At 29.3% G+C, this 25,107-nt stretch overlaps 4 protein-coding genes across 5 annotated transcripts; 1 reads left to right on the forward strand and 3 right to left on the reverse strand.

The window, feature by feature from the left end:
- Positions 1–2,268: 2,268 nt before the first annotated feature.
- On the reverse strand, positions 2,269–5,307 carry LOC123272361 (ras-related protein Rab-9B). Of its 2 annotated transcripts, none has more exons than XM_044739067.1 (5): positions 4,903–5,307; positions 4,653–4,767; positions 3,193–3,660; positions 2,843–3,099; positions 2,269–2,548 (listed from the first exon to the last, which is right to left on the reverse strand). In XM_044739067.1, exons 3-5 carry the CDS (start codon positions 3,625–3,627, stop codon positions 2,530–2,532), a joined length of 711 nt encoding a protein of 236 aa, XP_044595002.1. In that variant the 5' UTR covers positions 3,628–3,660; positions 4,653–4,767; positions 4,903–5,307; the 3' UTR covers positions 2,269–2,529. The 2 variants fall into 2 exon arrangements, with proteins under 2 accessions (XP_044595002.1, XP_044595003.1); XM_044739068.1 differs by having other exon boundaries at positions 4,884–5,307.
- Positions 5,308–5,412: 105 nt separating this feature from the next.
- LOC123272359 (ribonuclease 3) lies at positions 5,413–10,583 on the forward strand. Its single transcript, XM_044739065.1, has 2 exons — positions 5,413–5,557; positions 6,638–10,583. The coding sequence occupies exon 2, from the start codon at positions 6,654–6,656 to the stop codon at positions 10,500–10,502; it is 3,849 nt and encodes a 1,282-aa protein (XP_044595000.1). The 5' UTR covers positions 5,413–5,557; positions 6,638–6,653; the 3' UTR covers positions 10,503–10,583.
- LOC123272360 (mitochondrial mRNA pseudouridine synthase Trub2) lies at positions 10,557–14,475 on the reverse strand. Its single transcript, XM_044739066.1, has 4 exons — positions 14,270–14,475; positions 12,599–13,007; positions 12,389–12,525; positions 10,557–10,859 (listed from the first exon to the last, which is right to left on the reverse strand). The coding sequence occupies exons 1-4, from the start codon at positions 14,424–14,426 to the stop codon at positions 10,579–10,581; spliced, it is 984 nt and encodes a 327-aa protein (XP_044595001.1). The 5' UTR covers positions 14,427–14,475; the 3' UTR covers positions 10,557–10,578.
- Positions 14,476–14,832: 357 nt separating this feature from the next.
- On the reverse strand, positions 14,833–20,040 carry LOC123272418 (integrator complex subunit 10). The gene is made up of 7 exons (XM_044739172.1): positions 19,825–20,040; positions 19,681–19,748; positions 19,208–19,451; positions 16,890–17,394; positions 16,478–16,797; positions 15,357–15,521; positions 14,833–15,281 (listed from the first exon to the last, which is right to left on the reverse strand). Exons 1-7 carry the CDS (start codon positions 19,975–19,977, stop codon positions 14,856–14,858), a joined length of 1,881 nt encoding a protein of 626 aa, XP_044595107.1. The 5' UTR covers positions 19,978–20,040; the 3' UTR covers positions 14,833–14,855.
- Positions 20,041–25,107: the final 5,067 nt, after the last annotated feature.

A 25,107-nucleotide genomic window follows, 5' to 3' on the forward strand; every position in this document is an offset into this window, starting at 1 on the left:
TTCCCGTGTATCTGAAATTTTTTTTTCACCACAGATATCACTGAGTATAATCTGGGATGATATTCAGTGTCATCTTTTTCTTTCCGTGTACTTTTTTTGAACTGGTGGGAAATTTTTTTAGCGCTCTACAAAAATACTTATAACTTTATAACTTGATATTTTTTAATCAAAATTTAGGAGAATGATCTTCAATGTATACTTTATAAAACAAAAAAAACCAATCCCCAAATTCCTTTATTGTCCTAGTCAAAAAAATTCCCGAAAATCACCTATTTTTTCAATCCTCACAGTGGCTATCCCCCTTAATACGATCGATACAAATATAATTGACCAGGAAAATGTATCCAAGACAAAATTATCAACATTTTTTCAATTTATACGATAAACAAAAAAAGACAACGTATTTATTGTACGTTATATTGTGCCTAATTAGCTAATGTGGAATTTCATAAAAATATATTTTTGAAAATGATGTCGTACAAAGAGGAAAATGATTAAACCTTTTTTATCAGTATTTTTAGTATATCGGTTTGCAGTTTTACTGCTTACTTAAATCAATTTATTAATTTATTCATTTATATATTGAAAATAAACAAAGTATCAAATATTATTGTGAGGGATAGAATCTTACAAAAAAGTTGCTATTGTACTTGTAAATATTGTTGAAATATTGAAACATAGTATATTAATAATTGTATGTAGAAAATTATTAGTTTCGTTGAATATAATTTTTTAAAATAATAAATATTTATAAATAAAATTTTTTACCTAATCTAATTAGCTTTATAAAGTGTAAAAAAAATTAATTAAACAGAAAAAATTAATTTTAAACAAGCATAGTTATTTTATTTATTTTAATTTTCTTACAATACAAAAATTTTCATTAAGGCGCAGTCAGTAAATATTATCTTATTTTTTATTTTATTTTTTTCATTTAAAAAACGTATGGCGGCAGATAAATATATTTTGCGTAATCATTATCATTAAATACAATATATTTTATTTATAAAAAACATGACACGCAACATTTAATAGATTTTATCCGAAAAATATGTGATGAATTTAACTACCGATTTACATATATATGATATGATTTTATTTGCGCATTACAAACAGCCAGAATTAAAAATCACTGTTACTGTCACTTACTTTATTTCAATTATTACTTTTTATGTGTATGATAAAGCACCTATTACACTTGTTACGTTAATTGAGGCAAAAATTTTTTTATAAAAAACAAAATTAATACACTTTTACCCGAAGGAAGTGGAAAATTATTAAAAATATGTACAAATTTATAATAACATTTAGTAATACAAAAAGATTAATGAGTTAAATAATTAGTGAAGCTATACTTGAGTATCACAAGCCGATCGTATGTGAACTTTTAAAAATCTAATACTGTAAATAAATCATAAAAACAAATAAGGTAAAATACCCCATTAGTGGCACCTCTAAGCCCTATTAGTGGCACTTTTTCTTTCAATTAAAAAATGTTCCAATTGGAATAAAAATAAAAAATTTTTTTGATCTAAAGATCTTAAAGATTAGAAATAATATAAAATAAAATTTTGCTTTATTAAATAATGACTTTTGTTAAATTGCATTGTACTTTCTTAACTATTGACATTTTTTAAGATATAAGCTCATCCTGATGTTACACTCATCAAGAGCTTTCATTTGAGTACCCACATGCATTTTTGATATATTTTTCATATATTTATATATATATAATGTATAGAAATATATAAAATATATGAAAAATTGATGTGGGTACTCAAATGAAAGGTCTTGATGAGTGTAACATCGGGATGAGCTTATATTTATAAAAATGTCAATAGTTCACAAGATACAAGGTAATTTCTTAATTACGTTAAATTGCACTGTACTTTCTTAACTATTGACATTTTAAAAAATATAAGCTCATTCCGAGGTTACACTCATCAAGAGCTTTCATTTGAGTACCTACATGCATTTTGATATATTTTTCATATATACATATATATAATATATATATAAATATATGAAAAATTGATGTGGGTACTCAAATGAAAGGTCTTGATGAGTGTAACATCGGGATGAGCTTATATCTTTGAAAATGTCAATAGTTTACAAGATACAAGGTCATTTCTTAATTATGTATCTAGAAATAAAGCATTTTCGAATGCAACTTAACTTATCAAAACTTTTCCAACGATACCAAATTTAACTATAAAAACCCATTTTATCATATAAATACACTGGCCACAAAATTTTTCTTATTCTCTTAACAATGTAGATTAATGATTTTATTAATTAAATTAGTACCAAAATCAAAAAAAGTGTCAATAATGAAATCCCCGCCACTAATGAGGTCTTTTATCCTAGCATTAATTGATAATACATAAGAGTTTTGTTTTCTTTGATGCCTTGATCAGACGGTACGTGAGATTACTCTTATTCTATTTATATTTATTACATTAAATTTGTCGTAATAATTATTTTTCAATACCATGAGCATTTTTACAGTAGAGCATGCATGTACTTTCTTCAAATTATTTTGTTACACCTAAAACAAAAGTCCCGGTAAAATAACAAAAGTTTGTGAGTATAAATAAAAAACTGTACCTAGCATTCCTACATTAAACAAAAAAACTAACACAATTCACCAAAATAAAAACTTTGGTTTAAATCACAAAAAATGTTTAATTAATTAATAGTTAAACTGTTGGCTTGCCAATTTAGTTACAAGTTCTGAGTTTAAATAATAGTTTTGCACATGCATTATTACTTTATTAATTAATTAATTAATTAATTAATTAATAAACGAATAAAGTATGATATTTTATCTTGAGACACCTACTCGGCACTAGACAATGGCATACAGCAGCTAGTACGTTGAGGCGAGTGCTGCTTTGAGAGATCAATAGTATCCTCTACAATCGGACGTTCGAGTCTAGCTTCTAGCTTAGCCCAAGCTGCGACAGCTGCACCAAAAGCTGCTTCAACATTAGTTGCGTTTTTAGCAGACGTTTCTACTAAAGGTGGGTTACCGTTTTCTGCACACCAAGCACGTGCTTCTTCGGTTGTTATTTGTTTTTCAGACTCTGCTACGTCAACCTAAATTAATTTTTATTAATTTAATATTTAATATTTAATTCTTTGTTATTTAATTCAGAGTACATTATTAAAAATAATAAAATAAAAACTTACTTTGTTACCCACGACAATAAACGGGAACAAAGAGCCTTCTTGCACATCTGCATAGTACAAAAACTCCGATCTCCATAACGCTAAATTTCTAAAGCTAGTCCGGTCGTCAATAGCGTAAGTTAATAAACAAATATCAGAGCCTCTGTAAAATGGTGTTCTCAGTGTTTTGAATCTTTCTTGGCCAGCTGTGTCCCATATTTGCAGAGTATAAGCTTCGCCGTTTATCTCAATGTCCTTGTTGAGAAATTCCACTCCAATTGTATGGAAGCTGTGTTCGTCAAAATGATTCGACACGAATCTGTTCATTAAACATGATTTACCGACTCCACCGTCTCCCAGGATCACTACCTTCAGCAGAGTTGATTTGTGCGAATTTCTATTTGGTGCTGTAGCACTTCGCGGTGAAGTTGCTGTAAATGAATTGCTTCCAGACATAATTCAACTTAGTCGTCTTCATCAAATTATCATCTGTTAAAATAATTATTATTTTATTTTTATTTCAAAATATTAAAATATAATGAAAATTAAGTTAGCCGACATTTGAAAAGTTATAGAATTTATTTTTACTGAAAAAATTATTACAAAAAAAAATGAAAAAAAAATTTCATTTTTAAAAAACTTGAAAAATTGCAAGTGCAATTTTTAAAATATATTTTTTTGTTCTTATTTAATTAAAAAAAAAATCAAAAATTAAAAACGTCGGCTAACTTTAGTGTTATTAAATCAGAAGACACTTGACAATTTTTTTTTGTTTTAAATTATAAACTAGGTCTAGAAAATTATTATGAAATTAAAGTTAGCTGTCACTTTACAATTTTTTAATTTTATTTGACAAAAAAATTTGTTCCAAAAATTTATTTTTAAAAAATTGCATTTTTAATTTTTTAAAATTTCTACATGTCAATTTTTTTTAATTTTTTTTTGCCAAAATTTATTTGTTATAAAATTATTAAATATATGCTAAATTAATTATTAAAAAAAAAATTGCATTTATTATTTTTTAGAGCTTCTAATAATAGACTTTTTTCAAATAAATTTTTTTTTGTATAATTTATTTATTAAAAAAATAATCAGATGTTTGTCAATTTCAATTTGATTATTCAATTAAAATAAAATAATTACTAGTTACTTGTTAAGTTTTGACTATAACTTTACAATTTTTTAATTTTACTTAACAAAAAAAATTTGTTCCAAAAAATTATTTAAAAAAAATTGCACTTGTAATTTTTTAAAATTTCTACATGTAATTTATTTCTCATTAAATTCTTAAAATTATTAAATATATGCTAAATTAATTTTCATATATTATTAAAAAGAAAAAATTGCATTTATTATTTTTTAGAGTTTCTAATGATTGAATTTTTTAAAATAAAATTTTTTTCTATAATTTATTTATTAAAAAAATTACTAGATTATTAATTTCAGTGTCATAAATATAATAATTAAAATAAAATAATTACTTGTTACTTGTTAAGTTTTGATTATTATAAATTAGCTGGACTTCCTTCTATGTTTCATTATTTGTACACAATCACTCAGCTTCAGAAGTTAGTGAATTATCCGAAGGTCATATGACTTGTTGTTGCATGTAAGAATCATAAAAAAATAAGTATCTCTCTTTGTTTGATACATAAAACAAATCTATGTAATTATAAGTATCATTTACTCAGATATAGGTAATACACTCATACATTTTTAATTTTTATTCACCTCAATAAATATTAATATAAAAATTTTATTTTCACTTTTTGCTATTGATTTAAATAATAGTAACAAAATATAAATTGGCGGTCAGCTGTCATTTAACATTCTTAAAAAATACTATTTTATCCCGTCATTTTGTTTGAACTTTTTTTTTTATTTTATAATTTATTTTTGTTTTATAAAGTAGCAATATATTTATAAAATCTTTGGCTGTTTAGCTAATGTTAAAAAAATACTTGACACATTACTGTTGCTTAGACTGGCACTGATAATGAAATAGCACAAAGAACAGGAACGCCCATGCTGTCATAGAACAAACTGAAGTTATCAACACCAACAGCTGGAATTCGATATCAACAAATCGATTATACAGCTGCCATAATAATAATAGTAACAATAAATATTATTGTTATTATTATTTGTTACTTGATCCTTAGAAAAATTGAAAAACACATGACACTCTCACTTGCACAAAAGTTTCACAAGTTTATTAATGCGCATGCGCATTATTAATTGCGCATGCGCATTATTAATTGCGCATGCGCAAATAAATACAACAATCATTTTTAGTTCGAATATGTGACCTAACCTATTGTATTATTTACATCCTTTTCAGTAACCTGACTTATTTATTTATTTAAGTTATAAATTTTCAACACACGTAAGTTTAAATTATTTTTAATTATTTTTTTATAGTAAAAAAAACTAATATTTAAAATTAAAAAAAAAAAAATTATGATATTAAAATTGGCAAGTGTTGTAAAATTCTTTGAATTTTTTAAACTGACAAATAATTATAAGGAGTGGCTATTCTTAAATGAAATAATTTTTTTTCTTAGAGCTGGAATTAAAATTATTGTTTAATGACATTAAAGTTAGCAGTCTTGGCCGGTTGTTAATTTTTTTTTAACAAAAAAATTTGTTTTGAAAAATTACTTTTAAAAAAATTGCATTTTTAATTTTTTAAAATTTCTACATGTCAATTGTTTTTTTACCATAATTTATTTGTTAAAAAATTCTTAAAATTATTAAATATCTGCTAATTTAATTTTCATTATTGTTTAAAGTGTGTCAATATTATCAAAATCCTTTATAAATAAATCTTGAGAAGTAAAAATAATTTTTAGTTTTGTATATTGACATCTCAATAATCTTAATTTATTAGCATACATTTTTTTAGTACGTATTTACTAAAAAACCATAAATAACCATCAGCTGATTTTTGAATCATAAATAATTATTAAGAATTTATGAATAAAAAAAATTTCTGTGCTAAATTTAATCAATAATTAAAAAATGACATTAAAGTTAGCTGTCACGACTATTTATTAATTTTATTTAACAAACAAATTTTTTCTAAAAATGTATCTTTAAAAAATTGCATTTTTATTTTTTTAAATTTCTGCATGTCAATTTTTTCTTATAATTTTTTTTGCACTATTTTATTTGTTAAAAAAATTCTAAGAATTATTAAACCAAGCATCAGCTTATTTTTGCATCATAAAAACTAATTAAGGATTTATGAATAAAAAAAAATTCTATGCTAACAATTAAAAGATGACATCAAAGTTAGTTGTCATCATTTTTTAATTTTATTTAACAAACAAATTTTTTTCTAAAAATGTATCTTTAAAAAATGGTATTTTTTTTTTTAATTTCTGCATATCAATTTTTTTTTTTTTTAAATTAGAATTATTAAATATCTACTTAAATTTTCATAATTAAAAATACTAAATTTCAGATTGTAAATATAAAAAATGAACCCAGCCACAACAGAATCAACATGGGTCCAACCAGAAGTGAATTATTACTCAGTACCACCGCCAATACCAGTACCTCCACCCAACTTCATCTACCCTCCACCGTCATTCAATGTACCGCCACCTCCAATAGTAAAACCTCCAGTTATAAATCCTCCAGCTCCAATAATGAGTACACCGCCTCCAGTAATGAATACCCCACCTCCAATAATAAACAACAGTAATTACTCCAATCAATACGCCAGCAATCCTTATTACTCCGGATACCCAAACAACTACTCTTATTCCTACCAAAACTACCCTGAGCCAAGCCAAGGCTACTACACTGCCGAAGCGAGTACTAATCCTCAATGGAAGTCATATGACTCAACAGATTGTTGGCAATCCACTACCAGCAGTACCAACAATTGGAGTAACTCACCCGCCGACAGTACTTGGAAAAGCACGCCTAAAAAAGACCGCTGGAGTAACTCTGAGCCTTTAAAAAAAAACTACCACCAAGAGAAAAAGACTGACCCGCAAATATCGGACAGAAAATCTGATTGGACTTCCTCTAAGTCTCCGAATTACGTCAGTAGATCCACCAGTAAGGAGCACCGCGATCGCTACAACGATCGTGATGGTAAAGACAGGTACTCCAGCGAAGAAACTGAAAGAAAATCGCGGAGAGACGACAGTCACAGCCGAAGCAGGAGTAAGGATGATTATTCAAGTTCCAGGTCAAGCAGAAGAAGGTCCAGGACTCCTGAGTCTCCCCGAAGTGCTTCTCATTCTTCCAGAGCATTTAGAAAAAAGAAAACTGAACGCGAAATGCTCCTAGAAAAATATCGGCGCAATTATTGCGCGACTAGTTACGACATTGAAAAAAAAATTGACGAACTAGGTCCCGAAGGGATTCTCGAGTGTGACAAAAAAGTTTGGACACGTGCAGCTCCCGCTGATTTATATTACACTAGAGATGAAAACAACCCAAAGATCATGAGAGCTACCTCCAAGCTCAAAGAACTTACCGACGATTTTAAACGCTCGCTTTTGGACAGAGCTAATGCGGCCAGAGTCAAGCACTCGCCTTACGAGCCACCCCCTCGAAGAACCAAAGCAAGGCTCTGTAGACACAAATCTGAGGCTTGCAGTTCTTCAGACAGCGACAGCGATAGCTCAATAGATGATGATGACCGTACCATGGAGGAATTGATGGCCAAGAAACAGCACCCTCAGCGTCTGCATCCAGAGATGTGGTTCAATGATCCCGGAGAAATGAACGACGGTCCGCTGTGTAGATGCAGCGCTAAATCTCGCCGATCGGGAATTCGTCACGGAATTTACGCTGGTGAAGGATCTGTTTATAATTGTGACTTGGACAGTAATAACGCTGATAAATTGTATCACTACCGGATCACAATAAGCCCCCCTACAAATTTCTTAACCAAAACCCCGACTATTATCGAACACGACGAGCATGAGTTTATTTTCGAAGGATTTTCAATGCTCTCCCACTTTCCGCTTGTAAAGCTACCTACCTGCAAGGTGATAAGATTTAATATCGAGTATACAATTTTGTACATTGAAGAAAAACTCCCGGAGAACTTTACAATAAATGAATTAAATTACTTCCAAGAGTATCTTTTTAAAGAAATTTTAGAGCTCGTAGATTTCAATTTACATTCCGCGCAAAATTATACCGGGTGTGGTCAGTTCCATTTCATGCCCAGGTTCGTGCGAGATCTCCCTGATAAAGGACAAGAGATACTATCGATGAACGAAGTCCTGAATTATTTAATAAAAAGCAGCACTCCTTTAATCGACGCGGAAGAATTAGACCGTCTTATAGCGATGCCTCAGTACGAGTGGCAAAATTATGCAGACTTAGTAAAAGGAATGGTGGTAACTTATCCCGGAAAGAAGCCTTGCAGTGTTAGAGTGGACCAATTAGATAGAACTCAAGGAGACCAGCCTCCTGGAATCACAGCTTACCCCGAGATAGTTCACTTCGGAATCCGACCACCTCAATTAAGCTACGCCGGGAACGCAGATTACCAAAAAGCCTGGCGAGACTACGTTAAATTCCGACATTTGCTGGCCAATATGCCCAAACCTTCTTTCGAGGACAAGAGAAAGTTAGAAGCGAAAGAAAATCGGCTCCAGGAGCTGCGAACTCAGAGCAAAATGAAGCGGGACGTGACTGTCGATGTAAGTTCCGAAGGGTTCTTCCGAACTGGGATAATGTGCGACATGGTTCAGCACGCGATGCTCATCCCCGTGCTGGTGTGCCACTTGAGGTTCCATAAATCCCTGGACAACCTTGAGGGAACTCTAAAGTACAAATTTAAGAACCGCTATTTATTGCAACTCGCTCTAACGCATCCCAGCTACCGCGAAAACTTCGGAACTAATCCCGATCATGCGCGTAACTCGCTAACCAATTGCGGAATTAGTCAGCCCGAGTACGGCGACCGGAGGATTCATTATATGAACACCAGAAAGCGTGGGATAAATACTTTAATAAATATTATGTCGAGATTCGGCGCTAGGAAAGAAACTGAGTCTTCAATTGCGCACAATGAAAGACTTGAGTTTCTTGGAGACGCTGTTGTGGAGTTTCTAACCTCGATACACTTGTTCCATATGTTCCCTGATCTTGAAGAAGGAGGCTTGGCTACTTATCGAGCTGCTATTGTTCAGAATCAACACTTGGCTGTGCTAGCAAAGAAATTGAATTTAGAGCAGTACATGCTTTACGCTCACGGAAGCGATCTTTGTCATGATTTGGAACTAAGACACGCGATGGCTAATTGCTTTGAGGCGCTTATGGGGTCGCTGTTCCTCGATGGAGGAATTTATGTAGCCGACAGAGTTTTTGGAGAGACTTTATTTCAAAATGAACAAGATTTAGGAAACGTTTGGGTGAATTATCCGAAGCATCCGCTTCAAGAGCAGGAGCCTACTGGAGATAGGCAGTGGATTCCGAGCTTTGAATTGTTGCAAAAGTTAACAAAATTTGAAAAATCTATCGGGATCGAATTTAAACATGTTAGATTGCTAGCCAGAGCTTTTACTGATAGGAGTATCGGGTACACTAATTTGACTCTCGGATCAAATCAGAGGCTTGAATTTTTAGGTGATACTGTTTTGCAATTAATTGTGTCAGAGTATTTGTACAAATATTTCCCGGAGCATCATGAAGGACACTTGTCGTTGCTCCGTAGCTCGTTGGTTAATAATAAAACTCAAGCTGTTGTCTGCGATGATTTGGGAATGACGCAGTACGCGTTGTACGGGAATCCCAAAGCGGAATTGAAGACTAAAGATCGAGCTGATTTGTTGGAAGCGTTTCTTGGTGCGCTTTATGTTGATAAAGGCTTGGAGTTTTGTCATGTTTTTTGCAATGTCTGTTTCTTCCCTAGGTTACAGAATTTTATTATGAATCAAGACTGGAACGACCCGAAGAGTAAGCTTCAGCAGTGCTGCTTGACTTTGAGGACTATGGACGGTGGAGAGCCGGACATTCCGGTTTATAAAGTGATTGAGTGCAAGGGACCGACTAATACAAGGGTTTATACAGTCGCGGTTTATTTTCAAGGAAAGAGGCTGGCTAAAGCTTCAGGGCACAGTATTCAAGAAGCTGAGATGAACGCTGCTAAGGAAGCTCTGGAAAATTCTCAGGAATTATTTCCCCAGCTGGATCACCAGAAACGCGTTATTGCTAAGAGTATGAAGATGCAGCGCTGGCCTAAGTCTAGAGATAGAATTGCTGAGAAGTCGGACGATGAGGAGTATTCAGGGAGCCAAAGAAGGCGCGAGAGGAGGAGAAGGAAAAGTCGGGATGCTTCTGATGATAGTGAATAGTGGAGACTTAAATTAATAATATGAAACAATGTACATTTATTTTCTGTTATATTGATATAAATATAGATAATCTAAGTTAAATTTTTTGTTTATTTTCAAAATACTCCCGTAGAATTGCTTCTTGATTATCTTCGCAGTATAAGTACTTATTTTTGCTCAATATTCTGCGGATTATTAATAAGTTTCTCATTATATTCTCTATTGACCAGTCTCTTTTCAGCAATCCTAAGTTTGTTGTGAATATTCCGAATTGATAGCACTGGATTTGACTACAAGTTGCATTGGTTCGTGACATTAAACCTAAGTTGTGGACGAGAGTTTTTAGAAACATGTCGTCTTCGTTGATACATACTATTTCTGAAATAAAAAAAATTGGTATTAAATATCAGAAGAATTTTTTACTTATGTAATAATTATAATACTAAAGTTAGCCGACGTTTTAAATTTTTTTATTTATTAAAAGTCACTATGTGACTTCCGTGACTTCTGAACTGTAAATAAATGAAATTTTGCTTTATTAAATAATAAATTTTGTTAAATTCCACTGTATTTTCTTAACTATTGACGTTTTTAACGATATAAGCTCATCCCGATGATACACTCATCAAGAGCTTTCATTTGAGTACCCACATGCATTTTGATATATTTTTTATATATACATAAACGGTAAAAGCCCCAATATATGATCATGTACCAGTATATGATCACTCCATGTATTTGTATACCTATATTTGTGAATATAAATATACAAATACATGGAGTGATCATATACTGGTAATGATCATATATTGGTGCTTTTACCTTATATAATATATATAAATATATGAAAAATTGATGTGGGTACTCAAATGAAAGGTCTTGATGAGTGTAACATCGGGATGAGCTTATATTTGTAAAAATGTCAATATTTCAGAAGATACAAGGTAATTTCTTAATTATGTTAAATTACACTGTACTTTCTTAACTATTGAAATTTTTAAAGGTATAAGCTCATTTCGATGTTACACTTATCAAAAGCTTTCATTTGAGTACCCACATGCATTTTTGATATATTTTTCATATATACATATATATATATATAAGATATATAAATATATGAAAAAATGATGTGGGTACTCAAATGAAAAGTCTCGATGAGTGTAACTCCAGGATGAGCTTATATCTTTAAAAATGTCAATAGTTCACGAGATACAAGGTCATTTCTAAATTATGTTAAATTGCACTGTACTTTCTTAACTATTGACATTTTTAAAGGTATAAGCTCATTCCGATGATACACTCATCAAGAGCTTTCATTTGAGTACCCACATGCATTTTGATATATTTTTCATATATTTATATATATAATATATATAAATATATGAAAAAATGATGTGGGTACTCAAATGAAAGGTCTTGATGAGTGTAACATCGGGATGCGTTTATAACTTTAAAAAAGTCAATAGTTCAAAAGATACAAGGTCATTTCTGAATTATGTATCTATAGATAGAGAATTTTCAAATGCAGCCTAAATACTTATCATATAAATACACTGGCCACAAAATTTTGTTTATTCTCTTCATAATATATATATTTTTTTAATTGCACTTATAGTTTTTTAAAAATGAAATTTTTTTTTTATTTTGTTGCAATAATTTTTTCAACAAAAAAAAATTCTAAAAATTTTTAGATGTCGGCTAATTTAATTTTCATTAATAAATATATTATAAAATATCTTACTACTTTTGTTAGGAATCAATTACTAACAAAAAAAATTAATTATCAACAATAATTATTTTCATTGTTCTAGTACTTGGAATAATAAACTACTTTACTATCTTCTTAATCTTTTATGAATCATTTGTAATTATAGATGATTATTCTGTGTAAATTATTTGTTTTTTACCTAGAGTAAAATCTGGAGGATCAAAAGCAATGCATTTTATACTATAGAGCATCGGAACTTTATTATCCGCTGGACGAATTGGACCTTGAACAGCTAAATCATAAGCCGCTTGTGACTGAATATCTAGGCCGCATAATCTGTCGAATAATTAAATTATAAATAAATAACTATTATGACGATAAATATAATAATAAAAATTAAATTACTCACTCAAACATTTTTCTCTGATGGGATGATTGCATTGAAGCGCAAATCATATCAACGTGATGCCTTTTGATTTGCTTGAACGTAGATCTTTCAACAATTTTACCAGTTGTGAAATAATTATCAGTGGCTTGTCCTAAAATACCTTTTACTTTGTAAAACCTAGTAGAATTGGCTTTTCTCATTAGATGACAAATAAGAGCTCCTTTATTTACTCCCCAAAGCTGGATTCCGGATGCTTCGTTTGACAAGTAATTCACATGGTGCATCTTCATTTCTGATGGCTGGTACCTGGGTCCAATGACTAATTCATGGTCAGCGTAACTAGGTTCTACTTTGATAGTCAACTCTTTGTTTGTCTCGCCTTCTATCCTGACAAATGGTTCCGGTTCTCTGACATCTAGTTGGTTTAAATCTAAAATGAAAATTAATTTAGCAGATATTTAATAATTTTTTAATAAATAAATTATAGCAAAAAAAAATTTTTTTTAATATTGTAATGAAGAAATTTTAAAAAATTAAAAATGCATTTTTTTAAAACAAATTTTTTTGTCAAAAAAAAATTAAAAAATGGTCAAGACTGCTAACTTTAATCCGATTAATCTAAAATGAAAATTAATTTAGTAAATATTTAGTAACTTAAAGAATTTTATTAACAATTAAATTATGGCAAACAAAAATTTAAAAAAAATTGACGTGAAAAAATTTTAAAAAATTAAAAATGCATTTTTTTAAAAATAATTTTTCAAATCAAATTTGTTTGTTAAAAAAAATTGCAAAATGTTAAAAACTATTAACTTTTATGTTATAAATCTAAAATAAAAATTATTTCAACAGGTATTTAGTAATTTTAAGAATTTTTTTAAGAAATAAATTATGGCAAATAAAAATTAAAAAAAAATTAACATTTAGGAATTTAAAAAAATTAAAAATGTATTTTTTTAAAAATAATTCTCCAAAATAAATTTTTTTATTAACAAAAAATTAAAAAATGGTCAAGGTTATTAATTTTTATGTTATAAATCTAAAATAAAAATTAATTTAACAGATATTTAATAATTTTAACAATTTTTGTAATAAATAAATTATGGCAAATAATAATTTAAAAAAAATTGACATGAAAAAATTTAAAAAAAATAAAAATGCATTTTTTTAAAAATAATTTTTCAAATCAAATTTGTTTGTTAAAAAAAATTGCAAAATGTTAAAAACTATTAACTTTTATGTTATAAATCTAAAATAAAAATTATTTCAACTGTTATTTATTAATTTTAAGAAATAAATTATGGCAAATAAAAATTTAAAAAAAATTAACATTTAGGAATTTAAAAAAATTAAAAATGTATTTTTTTAAAAATAATTCTCCAAAATAAATTTTTTTATTAACAAAAAATTAAAAAATGGTCAAGGCTATTAATTTTTATGTTATAAATCTAAAATAAAAATTAATTTAGCAGATATTTAAAAATTTTAACAATTTTTGTAACAAATAAATTATGGCAAACAATAATTTAAAAACAAATTGACATGTGTAAATTTAAAAAAATTAAAAATGGATTTTTTCAAAAAAATTACAAAATTATCAAGACTGTTAATTTTAATTTGAAAAATTTAGAATGTTTTTATAATATATTTCATTTGAAGGTAAAAAATTTATTAAGAGAGAGAAAAACTAACCTGTACACAAATGTGCCTGCAACATTTCTCTTACTTTAAAAGTAGAAAACCCGGATGGTTTGTAAATTGCAAAAACACCGTTTAAACCTTTCCATATTTCTTCGGCGTTTGATGTGTACTTAGTTATAAATTTTAAAGGTTTTTTGACTAGCGACATTGTTTTCAAAATATAAACATGTGAGAATGACAATAAAACCACGGAGTGACTATTGACACCATCTAGCGCTATTTTAAAGTTTAAGTCAACACTTGAAAATTTTTTAGATTTTTTATAACAATTAAATTATTATAAAAAAATGTCATCTATAATATTAAAAGAAAAATTATAAGTGCGAATTTTTATGAAAAAATTTTTTTATCTAAATTGATTTGTTATAAAAATTTTAAAATTTATCAGATGAAGAAAAAAAATAATTCAAAGGTAATTTTTGTTAAATTAATAATCTTGATGGTAAGAAAAAATTTTTTTAAAATCAAAATTAAAATTTTTTTTTTTTTCTAACACAATTAAAATAATTGAAAGAATAAATATGGAAAAGAGAAAAAATAATAAAAGTCAACAATTGATCGTAAAATAATGTAGATATTATTTCATCATTAAACTGTGTAACAGAGCAACTTTTTCATTAACAATAAACCTTTGTACCAACTCATTAATTGAATCTACAGAGTCTCGAGCCGCTTGTCTTCTCATCGCTTGTCTGATTTCTTCACGAACGCCTTTGTCAGCACCTCTAGTGGTAATTCTCCTATTTTGCAGTACTTCTGACCCAATCGCAATGTCCAAAGAAATTCCACCACCGTGTTCTGTCCACAAATACGTCAATTCTTCCAGGATATCAATGTTTATAATATAATCCAGGAAGAGTGGATACTGAAAAGCTTTGTTAGCATGTATTCGATCGGTAATAATTCCCAAGAAATTAGACTCTTGAGGCCAGTCCACTTGCATGAGAACCAAAGCGTTTCCTATCGCCCAGTCTCCAGTGTCTCCTACTACTGACAGTTTATGCTGCAAGTATTGTAAAAATTAATAATCACAATCGAGATTAAAAGTCAAGTATTTAATCATCAAATTTTAAGTTACCTTAATACCAGCTAATAGTAATTTCGAGCAATACTGAAGAATCGGTAATTCTGCTAGCGGTAAATAGTGCAAGTGTCTTAAACTTGGGATGGCCAATTTGTTAGACACTTTACCTCGAATTTGAGGCAACGAGCTTGCTATCATCACAATGTAGTCCAACATAGCCTGTTAGAATTAAATTATCAATTAATTATTATGAAAACTAAATTTTGAAAAATTTTATTCTCATTATTTTTTAATAATAATTAAGAAATGATCTTTTATCTTATGAAATATTGACATTTTTAAAGATATAAGCTCATCCCGATGTTACATTCATCGAGACCTTTCATTTGAATACCCACATCAATTTTTCATATATTTTATATATTTATATATATTACATATATGTATATATGAAAAATATATCAAAGATGCATGTGGGTACTCAAATGAAAGCTCTTAATGAGTGTAACATCGGGATGAGTTTATATCTTTAAAAATGTCAATAGTTAAGAAAGTGCAGTGCAATTTAACATAATTAAGAAATCTTGTATCTTGTGAAATATCGACATTTTTAAAGATATAAGCTCATCCCGATGTTAGACTCATAGAGACCTTTCATTTGAGTACCCACATCATTTTTTCATATATTTTATATATTTATATATATTATATATATAAATATATGAAAAATATATCAAAATGCATGTGGGTACTCTAATGAAAGCTCTTGATGAGTGTAACATCGGGATGAGTTTATATCTTTAAAAATTGCAATAGTTAAGAAAGTACAGTGCAATTTAACGTAATTAAGAAATTACCTTGTATCTTGTGAACTATTGACATTCTTATAAATATAAGCTCATCCCGATGTTACACTCATCAAGACCTTTCATTTGAGTACCCACATGCATTTTGATATATATATATAAATATATGAAAAAATGATGTGGGTACTCAAATGAAAGGTCTCGATGATTGTAATATCGGGATGAGCTTATATCTTTAAAAATGTCAATAGTTTACAAGATACAAGGTCATTTCTTAATTATTATTAAAAAGCAATAAGAAAAATAAAATTTTAGAAAATATTTTTACTACGGTCTATCGTTAATAGATAAATAGAATAAATATCGTACCCCGTAATCTTTGATACAACAATAAGTGCTGGCTAAGCGTAAATGTACAGCAAGAGTTCCACTGGTATCTTGCGGTAACCTTGCTAGCAATTCGTGATGCAAGCCCTTATACACAGCAACGTCTGTTAGAAAAGGATTTATCCAAGTTTCAAGATGCATTTGTTGACTGAGCTTCGTTATTTCTCTTTGCATGTACTCAGTACTGTGTAAAATATCCCACAGCATTACTGCTGAGGTTAATCCTTGCCCGTCGTACTCTCCATCGCTAGTCAGAACTATTCCTGGTCCCTCTTCTCTCTTACGTTTTTTCATCTTTGTTTCTGCGAAAAAAAAAATGTAATCAATAAATTAGTTAAAAAAAAAAAAAAAAAAAAAAAAAATAATAAATTAGTTTTAAAAATTGAAAAAGTACCCGAAGAAGGGAATGGTTCAGCAAAAGCTTCGATGAGACAATAAGGCACGTCGTCATTTTTAATTTTACTATAATGTCCACTTAAAATCCTAATTAATACAACAACTGTACATATCGACAATTGTTTTATTGTTGGTTCGTCGTTTAAAACGTTAGTGTGTGTTTTTATGTACTGCTGAATTCTTTCGCAGTACAATTCTTGGTTCCAAGACGTTGCGAAGAGATTGCCCAACTCCCAGCCTAGTTTTGCGCCCATCACTTCCATCACCTGGAACAGTCTGTCCCAAGGCTGTTGGATCTGCGAGTCCAGCGGCTGCTGGATGTAAGCTAGATAGAATTCTATTGCTTTGCAGAGCAATCGCAAACTCAACCGCGGGCTTAATTCAACAGGCGCTCCTCCCAACAGTGGCAATGCATCGCAAGTTAGTAGACGTCGAAATCCATTCACTGCTTGTCCTGGGTGGCTGTGTTTTTCTGCCGTCAGTAATGTCTCGACCAGTCTTGGCTAAAAAAATAACATCATGACAAAAATACAAATGTTAATTTAAAAATAATAAAAATGTTAATGTAAAAAAAATATCATGACAAAAATAAGAGATAGGGTCGAAGTACCGTTTACGGCCACTGTACCATTTACGGTCATTTATTGTTCAAATAAACGATAGAAATGAATTTATATTAATAAACCATTACAAACTCAATTTGTTTTAATATAAATTTTTTAAAATTCAACAAAAATATGGTTATAATATTATAATCTATACTAATATATTGATCAGCCTATTGTAACCAGTACATCAATAAACATCTTAAGTCTCAATATAAACAGTTATTTAGCCCATCTAGCCCAATTTGAAGCTCTTGAATGAAGCTGCAATTAAACTTATGACTGATGGGAAGCAGTAGCTGATTGGGCTAAAGAAGTTGGCCTTGAAATAAATTTTACAAAAACTAAGGTTATGATTCTTGGAAGTAACAGAAGACTCAAGCTCTTAGACAACTGTGATCTTCCTCCAATTATTATAGATGGAAATGTAATACCCTATGTTAATACAACCAAGCATTTGGGAATTCACCTAACCAGAAATCTTTCTTGGGATGTCCATGTTGCTCATACTACTCGTAAAGTCTACGCTACGTTAAATTGCCTGAAATATAGGAGAAATAATCTCTCTACGTCCACTCGCAAGCTCTTAGTCATGTCCACTATCATCCCAATAATTGAATATTGTTCATTAGTCTTTCTTGATTCACCAAAAAAGTTAGACTACAAACTGCAGCGTCTCGTGAATAACACTATCAGATTCATATTCAATCTTAGACGTGATGAACATATCACTCCTTACAGGCATAAATTAAATTGGCTCACAATTAAATCCAAAAGACTTTACGCTTTAGCTTGCTTTATGTTCAAGCTTCTAAACTCGGGTGAAACCAAGTTCCTTAGGAGTCTTTTTATAGAAGAACCATCTGATATCAGAAGATCTGACAGAATTGCAGCGAAATTTAATAACATTCTTTTCAAAATGCCAAATTTCTCGACTACAATCTCTACGAGCATTCATTTGTAATCTCTGCAATTCGAATCTGGAAAGAGCTACCCACTGAAGTCATAGAATCACTCAGCCTAGACTCCTTCAAAAATAAAGCTTTTGAATTTTTTGTGAAACTAGAACGAGAAAATGTACTATAAATGTCAAACAGGCCATTTAAAAATTTAAAATCCAAAATTTACATTCTAAATTACTAAAGTATCTAATATGTTACCATTGAAAAAATTAGCTTTCAAATATTGCTCATTGATTCTATTGTTGTTCTCATTCTTATAAATAGTGCAGTACTATTGAATTTTGCAACTATATTATTAAATCATTCAAAATTATTAACTTCCTTAAAATATGATGATGTTAGTCTTATATATTTAATATTGTTATACGTGTACTTTATTATAAAAATTATGTATATTATTGTCATTCGGCTAGTTTGCCTTGACATAAAAATTGAATAAATAAATAAATGAAAATATTATAAAGAGGAAAGATTTGATTGTTTGTTTGTTTGCATCGAATAGGCTCCGAAACTACTGAACCGATTTGAAAAATTCTTCCACTGTTGGGAAGCTACACTATCCCCGGGTAATATAGGCTATATCACATCATAATTAATGTTGAAATTTTTGTTAAATACCCGTGCGAAGCCGGGGCGGACTGCTAGTTTTTTATAAATTAATTCAAATGTTAACTGGTCAAAAACGGTGCTAAGGTGGCCAAAAACGGGACTTCTACCCTATTGAATAATCAAAATTGGTGATTTCTTACTCCGTGGGTTGGAATTGTTTGCGGAAATCTTTTTAATAGTAATAACAATAATTTACAATGCTCCATAGTATCTTCACTGTGATCAGCTGTCATTATCAACAACCTGTGCTGTAATTCCTGAGGGATATGTTGGAACATTTGACATAATAATTCACAATCTGCATCTGGTTTTTCAGATCTTAAACATGCAGTTATTGATTCGATTTCTGTCCAAATTTCCCGGCTTTCGGAAAAATTCTGAAAACTATTACATTAATTAGAAATTATAATACTAAAGTTAGCCGTTGTTTTTAATTTTTTAATTTATTTAATTATAACTAAAAAATATTTTTTAAAAATTGCACGTGTAGTTTTTTTTAATTTTTAACAAATGAATTTTTTTTTTATTTTTTCAATAAAAAAATTTTTTAAATATCGGCTAACTTAATTTTCATTTAGACGTTTTGTATTTTTGATCGTTATTAATAACTTACATTTCACTGAAACACTTCGCTGCTTCCTTGACATTTTTTGACAGTTTTTCAATTCGATAAGCTTCAAACTAAAATAAAGAATTTTATTTTATTTTATTATTAAAAATACTTTGATTATTTTTTTACTGTCGGCATAATTCTAACCTGAACTTTAGCACTGTGTGGAAATAATGATTTAGCAGTGATTAGCCATGATTTAGCAGCATAAATGTCAGTGGACATAGCTTCCTTAGCCCGTAATAATAAATAATCTTCTTTTGACATTGTGTTATCCGTAATTGGATGATTTTCAAACATTTTTCCACTTGTTGAAACTCCAACTATATTTTTACGGTTTAAAGTAAATAAACACAGAAATTACTACTATTATTATTATTATTATTATCATTATTGGCACTAACAAATAATCGGTAGATTATTTCCCTTATTTATCATTAGAAGAATTTTTGCCGGCAGAGTAATCTCAGAAAAGTTGAAGCTGAAACAAGATGGCGCCACCATGGAATTAGTGACTGCTGACGGAAAAATCGTAATTTAAAATCTGACAGAAATATTGAAGGTTGAAAGAAGATTAATAAACAAGGTCAGTGGAAATGTGAATACAAATATATAAATAAAAAAAATATTTAAGGGAATGATATATCATGTTGATAAATAGATGAGTATTATGGAAATCTGTATAAAATATATGGAGCAGCGTAAAGTGACTACATTTATAAAGATATAACCATGAGCACTCAACAACTGAAAGCCGCTTATGCTTTTTTACGTTGAAAGCGTTATTTCGGTTATAACTTAATCCGAGGGTCAATCCGAAGTTCTTAAGTGGTTATGACAATCTTTAAATATATTTTTTCATATTTATATTTTATAACATCAAAGTTAGCAATAATACTAAAGTTAGCCGACGTTTTTAATTTTTTAATTTTTTTTTAATAATTAAATTAGAACAAAAAAATATTTTTAAAAAATTGCGCTTACAGTTTTTAGTTTTTTACAAGTGAAAACTTTTTTTTTATTTTTTTGTAATCATTTTTTCAATAAAAAAAATTAGGAAAACGGTTGACCCTAAAGGCCATCCCTGCAACTTCCCGCTAATTCCGTTAATACCTGGCCGCTTTTTTGAGCTCTTCAAGCTCAAAAGTACAATCTGTGTGTTGTTTTAAGCTCTCCGAGCTCAAAAAGATACCTTTTCTATGCTTTTGAGCTCTTTTAGCTCAAAAGTCTGATAGAGGTTTCATAGAACACTATTTTTTGAATGTTCATACCGCAATAACTTTTGAATGAATGAACCGATTTTTACGCGGTTGGCGGCATTCTACGTAGTTTTTTAAGCCTTATAAATAATTTCTAAGTTTCAATTGGTCAAACTAGAAATTTCGGAGTAACTCTGAAAAAACACTTTTTTCGGTTTTCTTTCGTTCACGATATCTCTCGAACGAATCAACCGATTTTGACCGGATTGGCGGCGATCGACGTGGTTTTTCAAGGTTAAGAGCTGATTAGTTTTTGGAATCGATCGGTTGAGCCGTTTAAAAGTTATCCCAAAAAAACCACTTCAGAAAAAATTTTTTTTTCTACTTTTTTTTAGATTTCTCCAAATTTCTCAAAATCTATCGGTCCGAATCGGTTCAAATTAACAGAAAATCTAAGTTTGGCGAAGCCCTTTCGAATGACACCAATCGCGATGAAATCGGTTCAACCGTTCAAAAGTTATAAGAGGTTTACATACTTACACACACACACACATACATACAGACGTAGTGACACCCTCGCGGGAATAGTCAGGAAAGCTTCCTAGGACCTCAAAACGTCGAGATCTGATGAAAACTCGATTTTCGAAAAATGAGGTAAAACCAATAACTTCCCGATTTTTGAAAATTTTCAATTTTCTTAGCGGGAAGTTAAAAATTTTATTAATTTTTAAATGTCAGCTAACTTAATTTTCATAAGTTAGCAGATGACATTAAAGTTAGCAGTCACTTGATCATTTTTTAATTTTATGTAACAATCAAATTTGTTCTAAAAATTTATTTTTAAAAAATTGCATTTTTAATTTTTAAAATTTTCTACGTCAATTTTTTTTGCCGTAATTTATTTCTTAAAAAAAATCTAAAAATTATCAAATATCTGCTACTTTAATTTTCATAGTTCTTAACCACTTTTTTATTTTTTTTTTTTAACAAACAAATTTGTTCCGAAAAATTGTTTTTTAAAAAATTGCAGTTTTAATTTTTTTTTAATTTCTACATATCAATTTTTTTTTTCTAATTTTTTTTTGCCATAATTTATTTATTACAAAAGTTCTTAAAATTATCAAATATCTACTAAATTAATTTTTGTTTATATTTTTGACTGTTATTATTTATAAAAAACAATTTTTAAGCCTATATGATGATAATGAAAATTAAATTAGCTGACATCTAAAAATTTTTATAATTTTTTTTATTGAAAAAATTATCACAAAAAAATAAGAAAAAAAATTTCATTTGTAAAAAACTTTAAGTGCAATTTAAAAAAAAAATTTTTTTTGTTCCAATTTAATAAGTTAAAACACGTCGGCCAACTTTAGTACTATTGAAAAGGAAATTGAGAGAAATCTGATACTTTTTAAAAATTTTTTAACTAATAAATTATAGCGAGAAAAATTTTTTAAAAATATTTTATCTTTAGAAGCTCTAAAAAATTATGAATACAATTTTTTTAAAATAATTTTCTAGACATTATTTATTGTTCAAGAAAAATCAAAAAATTATGAAAGTACTTTTTACAACTAGATAAATTAGCAGTCAATTTATAAAATATTATAAATAATTGACAGATCTTGATTATCAACGCAGAAGAGAACGCTGTTGATTAATTTTAAAGCAATTGTTAGTTATATTGGGTTGTGAGTATAAAAATTAGATTAGTATGAATATTGAGTCAATAACAAGACTATAGACTATACAAGTATATTGTATCGAAACTGTTAATATTATTAAACTCGGTTTGTATCTACTCTAAGATAGCTTAGAGGTTGGTTAGTTAGCGAGCAAGTACACGTATCAAAGGCACTCAGAATCCGAGTTTAACAAAGCTAGTAGGAAATTTACCAAGCGTATCACGTAGAGCACGTAGTGTACCTTGTCTGCTTATGCTCCGGTAAACCTAAATCACCCAACGACTCCTCTTATTCTCAAACTTTAGCCTTGATATTTGTCTAGGGAATGCAATGCAAGCTCTCACTAATGCCAAAAATCGGGTGAGTATGACTTGTGTGTTCTAATGCTACTAAATACGAAGCTTTGCTTCGTATTAAATACATTTTATTCTGTTTATTTATTTACATACAGGATTAATTACAAAATATGTCCACTTGTGTTTAACACACTGAAAAAATAATCTACGGTAATTAAAGCAACTAATGGAAGAGTAATCAGTAGGTACTCGGTGAAAAATTTTGCGTTGAAATAAACACAAATCGTTTGTGAAAAAATGTACAATTTTTCATATTATTTCAACAAATTTCATTTTTTATTTAAATTAATGGTACATTTTTGCAGTTAAATCAACTTTTTATCCATATATATGTCATTTAAAAAAATGACATTGGATCATTTTGCTGTCATTTAAGTGATAGTAATCTTTAAAGTTTATTTTTTATGCACGTAAATACTATATAGAGTATAAAGTATAAATGCCATGCTAAAAACCCTCTCAGTATATTTATATTCACATATATCTAGCAGAGAAGTACAGAGATGATCGTGTTGATAACTGGACGGGTGGCATCGTATAAAATTTAAGCCAAATGTGCAACTAAGTACCTACTTAGATCCATTTGACGCAGGGGATAAAGATCGTATTTGAATAGACGATTTTGTCGGCGGATTTACAGCTTGCAGATTTGGTTATTGTTCTGTTTAAACTTTGACCACCTGACGACCCTCCACGTATGTCATACTCTGAATATTTAAATCATCTATATTATTAAGAGAATAAGAAAAATTTTGTGGGCAATATATTCATATGGTAAAATGGGTTTTTATGGTTAAATTTGGTATCATTGCAAAGATATTGACTTGAATTTGTGCCTTTCTAAGGTTTCATTTAATTCTCACCGATAGTCAATTTATTACGATAAGTATTTAGGCTGTATTCTGTGCTTTATCTCTAGATACATAATTAAGAAATGACCTTGTATCTTGAGAAACATTGACATTCTTAAAGACATAAGCTCATCACGATGTTACACTCATCGAGACCTTTCATTTGAGTACCCACATCAATTTTTCATATATTTTATATATTTATGTATATGAATATATGAAAAATATATCAAAATGCATGTGGGTACTCAAATGAAAGCTCTTGATGAATGTAACATCGGAATGAGCTTATATCTTAAAAAATGTCAATAATTAAGAAATGATCTTGTATCTTGTAAACTATTGACATTTTTAAAGATATAAGCTCATTCCGATGTTACACTCATCAAGAGCTTTCATTTGAGTACCCACATGCATTTTGATATATTTTTCATATATACATATATATAATATATATAAATATATAAAATATTAATGTACCCATTTGAGTACCCACATCTCAAATATCCACATCCAAAATATATGAAAATGCATGTGGGTACTCAAATGAAAGCTCTTGATGAGTGTAACATCCGGATGAGCTTATATCTTTAAAAACGTTAATATTTAAAAAAGTACAGTGCAATTTAACAAAAGTCAATACTTAATAAAGCAAAATTTTATTTATTTATAGTTCACAAATCCCGGCAGTCACATAATGACTGCAAGGTTGCTAGTAATTAATTATAATAACATATACATATAATTTGTCTCTTAATCATTATTTCTAGATAAATCAATCTTGAAACGAAAAGTCAATAATGTGAGTCGTTTATTTGATGTAAATTCAAATGAAATTCCTGAATAACTAGGATGAAAACTAGACGCATAGAGAAGTGTGATTGGTAATGTGTCTATTGTAAATGTGAAATCGAATTTGTCAATTAGACGTTAAACATTTACGGTTGGTTAGCCAGGATCTGGTGGAGCACAATGGTCATCGAGCATCACCTTTATTCCTCCTCCTCTTATTCTATTTAATATACAGTGTACTATATTTACGATGTGCGAATACGCGTGAGATGACAGCTGTAGTCGGGTTTTGCCTTAGGCATCTGATTTCACATTATAATACATATGTACTATATATACCCTGGGTCTAATTGAAACAACTCACAAAACCGTAGAGAATTGCCAATGGTTTATTTCCCGTCCACATCACCATTACCGTGACATCAGGACTGGACGTAGATCCACTGAGTATTATTATTATTGTTATTGTGGGTAATGAAATGCATTAGAGAATTTTCTGAGCTATGAAAAATAAGGGAGATTAATTAAGTTATCAGCAGGGTCG

This window comes from Cotesia glomerata, linkage group LG10, assembly GCF_020080835.1.
Source record: "Cotesia glomerata isolate CgM1 linkage group LG10, MPM_Cglom_v2.3, whole genome shotgun sequence".
Lineage (NCBI taxonomy): Eukaryota > Metazoa > Arthropoda > Insecta > Hymenoptera > Braconidae > Cotesia > Cotesia glomerata.

What these genes read in the sequence shown, in the direction of transcription:
- LOC123272361 (XM_044739067.1), bottom strand. Translation starts at nt 3,627, where the DNA reads ATGTCTGGAAGCAATTCATTTACAGCAACTTCACCGCGAAGTGCTACA. An exon ending in TTATTGTCGTGGGTAACAAA is followed by an intron (nt 3,100 to 3,192) that starts GTAAGTTTTTAT and finishes AAATTAATTTAG; the next exon opens with GTTGACGTAGCAGAGTCTGA.
- LOC123272359 (XM_044739065.1), top strand. Translation starts at nt 6,654, where the DNA reads ATGAACCCAGCCACAACAGAATCAACATGGGTCCAACCAGAAGTGAAT.
- LOC123272360 (XM_044739066.1), bottom strand. Translation starts at nt 14,426, where the DNA reads ATGTCGCTAGTCAAAAAACCTTTAAAATTTATAACTAAGTACACATCA. An exon ending in CATCAGAGAAAAATGTTTGA is followed by an intron (nt 12,526 to 12,598) that starts GTGAGTAATTTA and finishes ATTATTCGACAG; the next exon opens with ATTATGCGGCCTAGATATTC. An exon ending in TCCTCCAGATTTTACTCTAG is followed by an intron (nt 10,860 to 12,388) that starts GTAAAAAACAAA and finishes TTTTTATTTCAG; the next exon opens with AAATAGTATGTATCAACGAA.
- LOC123272418 (XM_044739172.1), bottom strand. Translation starts at nt 19,977, where the DNA reads ATGTTTGAAAATCATCCAATTACGGATAACACAATGTCAAAAGAAGAT. An exon ending in CACACAGTGCTAAAGTTCAG is followed by an intron (nt 19,749 to 19,824) that starts GTTAGAATTATG and finishes TCTTTATTTTAG; the next exon opens with TTTGAAGCTTATCGAATTGA. An exon ending in GTTGTATCAAAGATTACGGG is followed by an intron (nt 15,522 to 16,477) that starts GTACGATATTTA and finishes TAATTCTAACAG; the next exon opens with GCTATGTTGGACTACATTGT.